Source organism: Scardinius erythrophthalmus (assembly GCF_964197995.2).
Source record: "Scardinius erythrophthalmus genome assembly, chromosome: 6".
Lineage (NCBI taxonomy): Eukaryota > Metazoa > Chordata > Actinopteri > Cypriniformes > Leuciscidae > Scardinius > Scardinius erythrophthalmus.
In genome coordinates, this window is record NC_138226.1 from 48,953,186 (window position 1) to 48,964,441 (window position 11,256).

The 11,256-nt window shown below is 48.2% G+C and overlaps 1 protein-coding gene across 1 annotated transcript in view; it reads left to right on the forward strand.

Annotated features, from left to right (window-relative positions):
- LOC308692748 (uncharacterized protein) overlaps positions 1 to 10,807 on the forward strand; it is a 39,755-nt gene extending 28,948 nt beyond the window's left edge. Inside the window, exon 2 of the mRNA XM_081369081.1 lies at positions 8,411 to 10,807. Within this exon, the coding sequence (XP_081225207.1) occupies positions 8,422 to 9,435 (1,014 nt within the window). The 5' untranslated portion in view covers positions 8,411 to 8,421 and the 3' untranslated portion in view covers positions 9,436 to 10,807. The remainder of the gene's footprint in view (positions 1 to 8,410) is intronic.
- The last annotated feature ends 449 nt before the right edge of the window (positions 10,808 to 11,256 follow it).

The window sequence follows — 11,256 nt, forward strand, 5'->3', positions numbered from 1 at the left end:
CTCGATCCTTAAGCATTAGACGATCTGCAAATCCGTCGATCTGGGCTTTGTTTATAAAACAATCATCGTCGAAATGCAGGGAACGTCTCCGGTTACTTATTGTAACCTTGTTCCCTGAGAAAGCGGAACGAGATGCTGCGCTGCTCAGCGCATTGGGAACATATTTTATCGTGACCAGCTGTGAATAGTGTGTATAACACGTCGATGGAATTGACCCGGAGGTAATATAGCCTCGGTCGGTGACGTCATCGGCGCGCCCCCGCGACACGAGGCTATAAGTAGATGAGCCACAGGTGCATCGTCAGGATATTTTGTCTGAAGAGCAGTCCCGGGACATCTTCAGCACGGCAAAGTAGCGCAGCATCTCGTTCCGCTTTCTCAGGGAACAAGGTTACAATAAGTAACCGGAGACGTTCCCTTTCGAAAGCTACAATCGATGCTGCGCTACTCAACGCATTGGGAACGAGAATACCCACGCCGCCGTGCTTGAACATGTCTGGACCCCCACGGTTGTGCAGGTGTGTTTCACAAGAACGTAAGAAGGCCTAGACATTAGCTTGCGATGTTGACTCAAGGACATGAGAGCCCGGAGTGGAATGAACATCCAAACTATAAAATCTTATGAATGTGTGCGGAGAGGACCAACCTGCCGCATCACAAACATGTTGCAAAGGGGCCCCCCTTGCCAGAGCACTAGAAGAGGCGACCCCCCTGGTGGAGTGAGCTCTAAGACCTATAGGCGAAGTTTGCCCACGCGCCTCATAAGCAAGAGCGATAGCATCCCTGACCCAATGAGACATAGTCTGCTTGGTAGCAGCTCCTCCTCTGTTGCTGCCCCCATAACAGACGAACAATTGCTCCGACTTACGCCACTGGCTAGTGCGGTGGACGTAAGCCTGAAGAGCACGGACTGGACACAGCCTATGAGATCTCTCCTGCTCCGGCGTTGAGAACGGCGGGGAGCAGAAAGCCTCAAGAGTGACAGGATGTACAGCCGAAAACGGAACCTTAGGCAGGTAATCAGGATGTGGATGCAAAATCACTTTCACCATACCTGGGGCAAAGTCTAAGCAGGATGGCGAGATAGACAGAGCCTGCATATCCCCAATTCTCTTCAAGGAAGTTATTGCCATCAGAAAAAACATTTTTAGAGTCAGAAGTTTATCAGACGCTGATTCTATTGGTTCAAAGGGGGTGTCAACCAGACCCTCAAGAACTATAGCTAAATCCCATGAAGGGACCTTGGTTCTTACTGGAGGCCTCAGTCGCCTGGCTCCCCGAAGGAAGCGTGAGAGCAGAGGGTGTCTCCCAAGTGGCGCCCCATCAACTAAGGCGTGGCAAGCCGAAAGAGCGGCCACGTAAACCTTAAGAGTGGCAGGACATGTGCCTGTTGATAATTTCTCTTGCATGAAGTCCAGCACTGAAGCAATCTGGCAGTTAACTGGATCTACATTGTGTTCAACGCACCACCTTTCAAAAACACCCCACTTAATAGCATAACTTCTTCTAGTAGAGGAAGCCCTAGCACTCAGAATGGTCTCAATAACATCCGATGAAAGCCCAGTGTCTCTTAATTGGTTCCCATCAGGGGCCAAACATAAAGATTCCACAGGTCGGGCCTGGGATGGAATATCGTGCCCTCCGCCTGAGACAGAAGGTCCCTCCTCTCCGGAATCGCCCACGGCGAGCCGTCGAGGAGAGCTATTATCTCCGAGAACCACACTCTGTTCGGCCAACGTGGCGCTATCATCAAGAGGCAAGACCCTTGTTGGCGAACTCTGGCTAAAACTCCCGGGAGCAGAGAAACTGGAGGAAACGCATACAGGCGCATTTTGGGCCATGTGTGCGCCATCGCATCCAGACCCAGGGGGGCTGGGTGACTCAGAGAGAAGTAGAGGGGACATTGCGCTGTCTGTTGTGAGGCGAAAAGGTCCACCTCCGCTTCGTAAAATTTGGTCCAAATCTGTTTCACTACTTCTAGGTGGAGCTTCCACTCCCCCGTCGGTAGTGTCTGTCTGGACAATAGATCTGCTCCCACATTCAAATGCCCTGGGATGTATACTGCCCTGAGTGACAGGAACTTGCCCTGGGCCCAGAGAAAAATCTGCCTCGCTATTCTGTTCAGATTGCGTGAGCGCAGACCTCCCTGGTGATTTATATACGAGACTGCTGCTGTGTTGTCCACCCGCACTAGGACATGACAGCCCCTCAATTGATGGAGAAAATATTTCAGAGCCAGAAATATGGCCATCAGCTCGAGGCAATTGATGTGCCAATCGAGCTGATGACCCTCCCATTCCCCTTGAGCTGGACGGCCATCCAAGACCGCTCCCCAGCCTGTCAAGGAGGCGTCCGTCGTTAGCAGTTTGCGACGACACGGCGCCCCTAAAGTGGGACCCAAGGCGAGGAATCGGGGTCTGAGCCACAGAGATAGTGTACGAAGCCCGCGGCGCGTCACTTTTATTAGCCTTTGAGGATTGGCTCTTGGTTGAAAACCTCTGGCTTTTAGCCACAACTGAAACGGTCTCATGTGTAACAGCCCCAGAGGAATCACCGTGGAGGCTGATGCCATGAGACCTAACATTCTTTGATACTGTCGAACAGTACGATCTTGGCCTAGCTTGACTTTGGTCATGGTCTGCCGAATGGTCTCGATTCGAGCGGGAGACATTTGTGCCCGCATCGTAACCGAATCCCAAACGATCCCGAGATAATTCGTTCTCTGAGCAGGAGAAAGAACACTTTTCTTGGTGTTGAGTTTCAGCCCTAGAGAAACTAGATGAGCTAACACGATGTCTCTGTGTTGGAGCGCCATCTCTCGTGATTGTGCTAGTATTAACCAATCGTCTATGTAATTCAAAATGCGAATGCCCTGGAGTCGTAATGGAGCCAGTGCTGCATCCATGCATTTTGTGTATGTGCGGGGTGACAGTGCTAGACCGAATGGAAGAACCCGAAATTGGTACGCTTCGCCCCCGAAAGCGAACCTCAGGAACTTCCTGTGTTGTGGCAATATTTCTATGTGAAAATATGCGTCCTTCAGATCGATCGTGACGAACCAATCGTGATGTTGTATTTGCGACACGACCGTCTTGACGGTTAACATCTTGAACTTAAGTGCTTTGACTGTGCGATTTAAGCCTCGAAGATCTAAGATTGGACGCAACCCCCCATCCTTTTTGGGTACTAGGAAGTATCTGCTGTAATAACCTGACTCCCTCTCTGGGAGAGGAACACGTTCTATGGCCTCTTTGCTCAGAAGAGTTTGCAGCTCTTGCGACAGTACATGCATCTGCTCCGGTTTCACGGTAGTGAAAATCACGCCGTTGAAACGCGGAGGACGACGAATAAATTGGATTCTGTATCCTAACTGTACTGTGCTTAATACCCACGCAGAAACGCCCGGCAGAAGTTCCCACGCTGCCAGACTTTCTGAGAGTGGTATTAATTTTAATACTTCCTTTTGAGGGGATATTAGATGTTCCGTGTCCGGAATGACAGCCGGAAACAACGGAACATCTAATATTTCGCTGGAAACCGCTGCCCCCCGAAGCACGAGAGGTGGCGGGGATGGAGAGGTTTTGTGAGGGTAGCGGGAAGGGACGAATAGATTTTGAACGCGCCCCATCCCGCGGGGGACTACCCCCACTAGATTGGGCGCCAGACCATCAGGACTTCCTCTTTCTATTGATGATAGTCCTGAGGTCTGGCTTGGGAGGTTGCTGAGCCTGGCGAGTCTGCCTCCAGTCTATGAGGGGGAGCGCGACTCGCCACGCTCTGCTTTTTTACCTCCCTGACTTTTGAAGGACCGGGGCGGGGCTGGGTGGCAGACGGCCCCTCCCCTTGAGTGCGGCGAGGAAGAAACTGCACGAAAGCTTCCTCGTGTTTCTTGACTTCCTTAAAGCGTGTGACAACGGTGTTAACCGCGTCACCAAACAGCCCAGATGGAGATACGGGAGAGTCAATAAGAAACAAACGATCTTTTTCCTTAATCCCTGTCAGATTAAGCCACAGATGCCTCTCCGTGCTGACTAAAGCAGACATAGAACGGCCGATGGCACGGGCCGTCTGCTTGGTCGCACGGAGAGACAGATCTGTGGCACGACGAAGCTCCGTGAAAGCTTCCTCGTCGATCGTACTGCCCACACTCAAATCCTTCAACAGGTCAGCCTGGTACGCCTGTAACACTGCCATAGTGTGCAGCGCAGCACCAGCCTGACCTGCAGCTTGATAAGCTTTCCCCACTAATGATGATGTTATACGACAGGGTTTAGTGGGGAGGGTAGGTTTCTTTATCGAAGATGCCGATTCGGGTGAGAGATAGCCCACGAGCGTCTCTTCAACCCGAGGCATCTCCGTATACCCTCGCGCTTTCGCACCCACGATAGTCGAAAAAGTCGACGTCGAGGGCACAAAAACGCGAGAAGTATATGGTTTACTCCATGACTTAGACAGCTCGTCATGGAGGTCCTCGAAAAAGGGGAGAGACTGATGTAATGTTCTCTCCCCCCTGCCACCGGACAGAAACCTATCCTCAAGCTTACTGGGTTTGGGGGTCTCTTGGTCGCGTGGCCAGTCAAGCTGTAACCTGGCCACCGCGTGAGTCACCACCTCTAGCAATTCCTCGACAGATCTTTTTTCACGGGAGGAATGCTCAGAGGCTGGCTGCTCGTTATGATCTGACGAACCAAGAGATATATCATCCCCCTCGTGAACCGAAGAAGCACCGGAGCGCGCTTCGAGATCACGGGAAGGGATGTTAGGATCTGGTGACGCAGCAAGCGAAAGGGACGGACCCGTCTCTTGCTCGTCATGCAGATCCATACGAGAGCCCCACGATGGTAATGCGGGTGCGGACTGGAAATAGTTCAGACGGGAGCGGAGCATCTTAACTGTGAGCTGATCACAATGCTCGCACCCGCCCTTCTCTATCGCCAGTACCGCGTGCTCTTCCCCCAAACAAACAAAGCAATAATCGTGTGTATCCAGCTCAGACATGGGGCGGGAGCATGGAGGAACACAGCGCTTATTGCTTTGTTGACTCATTTCACTTCTTTTTTTACTTTTTAAACTCTATGATGTAGCGAGAGAGAAAAAGATTTTTGAAATGAGAGAGATGAAAATTCTGCACACTGCCTGTAGTAAACTAACTCCTAGCAACAGATCTGTATCAGAACGAAGGTAGAGAGAGTTTCAACGCACACACTGCACAGTAATGGTCTGAAGACAAAAGACCTGACGATGCACCTGTGGCTCATCTACTTATAGCCTCGTGTCGCGGGGGGCGCCGATGACGTCACCGACCAAGGCTATATTACCTCCGGGTCAATTACATCGACGTGTTATACACACTATTCACAGCTGGTCACGATAGAATATGTTCCCAATGCGCTGAGCAGCGCAGCATCGATTGTAGCTTTCGAAAGGGAACAAACAGTCTTGCACAACCTCTGTTGATGCTCTGGAAAAACAAACTCCACCCACTGGTCCCTTAATGCAGGGTTCTTTAGGAATCTGTGCAGGGTTGTCTTGCCCTGGCAACCAAAAACCCACTTCTTTGGTGACATTGACTTCCCTAAAGCCGAGCATAGCGCTTTGATGGGCGTACTGCTTTCGCTTTCTTCTCTCTTTGGCCTACGGATGCGCGCACGCCCGCGGAGAAGTGCCCTTAGGACCCGTATAAGGAAATTCCGCTACATCTGACGTCACACAGACCCATACTCGAAAAAAACTTTCCAAAACTTGTGACAAACCAGAAGGAGCATTTTTGGAACAGAAATACTCCTTCAAACGTACAATTTAATTTTTGAAACTTTGTCCATGTTTAGCATGGGAATCCAACTCTTTAACAGTGTACAAAACTCAGTATGCATGAAATAGCATTACAGCCCTAATGAAGATGCTCATCCCTCAGTCAATTATAACCATCAAGTATTGCTTTTATCATTTAAGAAAGTACACTGGCCAGGTTCTTAATTCCATCTACAACATGTTTGAAACTTGAGCACAAAAAAATACTTTTAATATGGCCTACAAATGCACACACACACAAATATCTATATATAATATATACCCAATCATTGTTGCGAGTTTGGTTGCAAAAGTACAGCAAAACCGATTGTTGATGAATAATAATTCACAGCCCGTTAAAGTAAGCTGAGGAGAGATTGACTTATCAAACATGTACAAAAACTTCCCCCTTCACTGATACTCATACACTCATACTGTAGCCTATATTTAGGCCTATGTAGGGGGACACCTGCCTGTAGAAACAAAGGGTCTGAGGGTTTGGCAACAGTGCGGGGTTATAGGAACCCGGCACAAGCCACGCTGCCACGCCCATCTCTGGACTCAGTCGTGAAATCAGTGCTGAAGCGGCCTCATATGAAGCAATCCGAGCGGCGTTACAGTGGCTGTGGATGCCACATACCCCAGGAGCCTCTGAAAAAGTTTCAGTGGAGCCGCTGTCCTGCATTTGAATGAATTCAAGCAGTTCAACACATGTCGGCTGGAGGGACCAGCTCTATCGCATCCTTTACCAGTAGGACTGCGATATCCGCCCGAAGGACTTGAGCATTGTCCGCCAGAACACGGGTGAACTGCATGGCCGGGGGTCGCCGGGGCGAACTGAATCGCATAGCCGAGTGTGATGGTATGCATGAGCCAGCTGGAGGGGCTGGGAAGCGCTAGACAGCCTCCCAGGCACCGAGACAGGGGACCAACAGGACCACGACTTATTCGCAGTGGTGCGGCGAGGTGTAGGCCAGGGACCCGACTCGAACGGCAAGCGGCCCAAAGTGGGGTCTGAGTGTGCAGTGCAACACTAACCTGACTCCACCGATCGGCAGGGGATGCGTAAGACGGCATAGTCGCTGAGATGGGTGGTGCCGTTTTCCTGCGAAAGATCAACGTCACAGTAGAGTTGGCTGTAGCAGAGGGGTTTTTTTTTCGCAGGGGACTGAAACCCTTGGCGACGAACAGACTGAGGGGCAGCTCACCAGTGACAAGGGGAGCACATCGGGGCAAGCTTTCAGTTACCTCAGCCTGCTTCGGAACTGCAAAGAACCGCTGGCCACAGTTTTCCTCTTGTGAGATGGGAGCATCGAGAAAGTGAACTTTGGCAATGTCCGCACCACTGCAAGGTTTAGCCAGGGGGCGCTTCTGGACGACCAGGGTGGACATCACCTGGCCTGCGGCTTTAAAACCCCATGCTCAGCTTGCCATATTGGCGCCAAAATGCTTCCATACTGCAAAAAGTTCTTCACACACATCCAGGAAGGCACGGGGGCGGGGCAAGGCAATTACGCACCACACTGCGCCCCCAGCGTAACCCGGGAAAGCGTGGCTGTCAAGTCTGAATCTGATTCAGCATGGGCACACACACTATTATAGTGGGAGCTCAGGATCATCTTCATTTCCAGAACGTAACATCTCTCTTTCTGATGCAGCGATCGACATCTAATCCTCCCCTGGAGCCCCGAATGAAATGCTAGGTCCATCATGAGAATGACCAGCAATCCCATCTAGAAGCTGCCAGGCATGCGAAACAGTGAATGTGGCCGTCAACAAGGATCTTTTGAAAAGTGGATCTATGTGACGCAGGAACCCTTACTAAGCGAAAACAAACAATAGTTTTTAATCCATTCATGCATCTCTCACTTACTGTATGCAATCTCACTGTTTGAAGCACCTGTCAGATGAAATCAACACATGAATAATTAAGCGAGGCTTCTTCTCATAGGATAAAGACATGCTAGATTTAAAGTTAACTAGTTCCCTTTCGTAAGTGTCATTGATGACACTTTGGGGAACGTCTCTGTGTGAACCGGTGCCTGAAACGCTTATCCAATCACGGCGATCCAATTTACCGACGACCTATGACGTCATAGCCTATGATGTCACTACTATTTCGAAGTATGGGGGACCTAGAGAACATGTCATCCACTTTTTTGTCTTCAGTCAATCTGTTTTTTTGCTTTGTCATCAAGGTGTATGGGGTGTAGATTGATGTGGGAAAAAAGTAATTTAAAGTAGTTTAACACAAGACAGCAACATAAAAAATGTGGGAAAAAAAGTCGTTTAAATACTTTCACAAGGCACTGTATGTTTCGATCAAAAGATTGAGTACATGTATAGTCAAAATATAGCCTATTTTGACCTTTCTGTCAGTATAAGTCAAGCATACTTCAGTGCAATTTTATGTATATTCTGAGAAGTATACAAAAAGTAGACTCAAAGTATACATTTTTATTTTTAGTTGAAAAGAAGTATACTTGTGGCACACTTGAATAAACTTCTTTTTTGTAAGGGATATAAAGCTGTTTTGGTAACCAGTAAGCTCAATCTATAGAAGGACTAAAATAACAGCATTGGTTTGGAGATTGAATGTTTGGTTTATTCTGTGTTGCAGGTTCAGGCACGATGAACAGCATTATTCCCAAGAGCAAAGCAAAAGGCACTGACATCTGTGGAGCAGGCCCATACTTTTATGTAATACGCTCTGATCTCGGCTGCTTTATGAAGATAGGTAGTATCAATAAAGGTTTAGAAATCTCTATTTCCAGTCTGCACCCTGCCTGCAAAAATGGAGACCATTACCTTGGAGGTGAAGATAACATCTTTTACATCATCAAGGGCAATTACTACCGCAAAGTCACCAGCCTGGAGAAAGACAGCGGTGCTGAAGTTCACAGCCTTCATCCCAACTGCCAGGGTGGAGACCACTACTTCTCAGCCTTTGGCAAGTTTTACATCATCTTTCAAGAAAAGGGCACTTACCGAGAAACAACAAACATGAATCAAGATGCGGTAGAGTACAAGCTGCATCCCAACTGCAGAAACGGCCTCTATTACTGGGGCCTGCCAGACCACTTCTCCTTCCTAAAGCCAGTCTCAGATTGGGGAGTTGTGTACTACAAAGGTACCGACATCAACAAAGATAAATGCCCTGCTGTCTATTCTGTTCATCCTGATGTTGTTAACTTCCTTCCTGGTGGGCTGTCAGTACTTAAAGGCCCAGCCTTTGGCAATTGGGAGAATATTAAAACTGTAACTAATGACAGCAATACACCAGTGACATGGCAAAAGAAAATCAATAAAAAGGTTGGATACGATAAGGAGAAGATGTCCCAGATCACACAAAACTGGAATATAGCCAAGTCAGTCTTGACTGGAGATTTTCTAGGGTTAATTGTGAAGTTGCAGTTCTCCTTTTCTTCAGAATATGGAGGTTTACACGTCAGCACTAAAACTGAAAGCTGGAATGAACTGACTGAAGTCGAAGAACAACTCACATTTGAGCTGAAGCCAAACGAGTCTTTATATCTGTGGCAGTACAAAATGGGTTTTGGTGAAAAACCAGTGTTGTTCTACCGTGATTTAAAGATTGCTAGTGATTCAAAGCCTCCAGCTGACGTCCTGCAGCCATCCGCATAATCATGAAAACATACCAGGATGGTTTAACTCCAAGGATAACCAAGTGCTTCAGTTAAATACCTTAATTATAACGTCTCAAGCAATTATTTAGAAATTTGCATGCATTGCATAAAATGAAGCTGGAACCGTTTAATATTGATTGAATAGGAATTGTTTAATCTATATAAGATATTGTTTAATATGCATAAGATGCTGGAAAACCAGAGTTGCAAGACCTGCAGGAGGCGAGAGGCAGGATGTGGTTTTAAATTTTGTATATTAAGCTTTCTAGCGTAGGTGGCAAAATATATGTATATGAAAGCTTTAGCGTAAGTTCTGTTAGGAAGACTCAATCGTTACATCACTTATTACCCCCACATCTAACCATTCATGTGCTAATACTTGCAGTATAAAAGACTGGTACTTACACATGTCTGAGTTCGCAGATGCTGACGCTGCCAATTACCTCCATCCTCCCCACCTCCACCAGGATGGTCCCTTCCCCTCCATCCTCCCCACCTCCACCAAGATCATCCCTTCCCCTCCATCCTCCCCACCTCCACCAAGATCGTCCCTTCCCCTCCATCCTCCCCACCTCCACCAAGATCGTCCCTTCCCCTCCATCCTCCCCACCTCCAGCAGGATGGTCCCTTCCCCTCCATCCTCCCCACCTCCACCAGGATGGTCCCTTCCCCTCCATCCTCCCCACCTCCACCAGGATGGTCCCTTCCCCTCCATCCTCCCCACCTCCACCAGGATGGTCCCTTCCCCTCCATCCTCCCCACCTCCACCAAGATGGTCCCTTCCCCTCCATCCTCCCCACCAGGATGGTCCCTTCCCCTCCATCCTCCCCACCTCCACCAGGATGGTCCCTTCCCCTCAATCCTCCCCACCAAGATGGTCCCTTCCCCTCCATCCTCCCCACCTCCACCTGGATGGTCCCTTCCCATACCTCCCGGGGGTCGGCTGTGCCCCTGCCTTCTTCTTCAGGCAGGAAATGCAGTTTCCATTACCCTCAGATTGTACGCTACGGACGGGGCCTACGCCAAAGAACTTTATAAATATTTGCTTGCTGTGCTGTCAATAAATATATGCTTTGTTATATAATTCTATCTCCCGAGTCTTTCTGGTAGAAATGTGCTTCTTGCAAAATAGTTTTAAATGTGGAAAGTTCCAGGCCAGTTATTTTACCTCATAAGGGATTGCTTCATTATAAAGGACAGCCCCAAACTCTTAAGATGGCCCCAATTAAGCCATATAAAAGGTTTTGTTTCCTGTTGCTCGGGGCCACAATTCGGGTGAAGACCTATACGCATTTCTGTTATTTTTTTTTCCTTTTTGAATTTACTGTCTTTGTATTATTCAAAACTTTAAGTAAAACGAAACCAATTTTTGGTGATTCGAAAAACTTTCAAAAGAAGTCTCAGAGTGATTTTTCCCTAGAAGTATTTTTACTTTGTTGTAGTTTAAATATTTACACTAAGCAAAAGCCCAGTGAAACGGAACTGGGCTGAACTGTATCGGACACCGCCAGGGACCCTAAATGCCTTTGGGTAACTTTGAGTGTGTGCGGGAAGCTGAAAGTATATGCAGAGTATAGTTTTCCATCGAGGGATAGTATATAGTAGACTGTGTACAGTTGAGTATTGGTGTCCTCTTTGTTTGAAATTTGAACAGTGGACACATCTCCGATCCGAAAATATTGGTAAACGTTTTTTTTCTAAAGTAGGACATTCACTTCACCATGCACTCTCCACAATGAATAGCTTATCATCCCTATATGACTGTTAAACGTAACTGGTATCACCACAAACGTTATTCTTGTGTCATGCAAGGTAATTG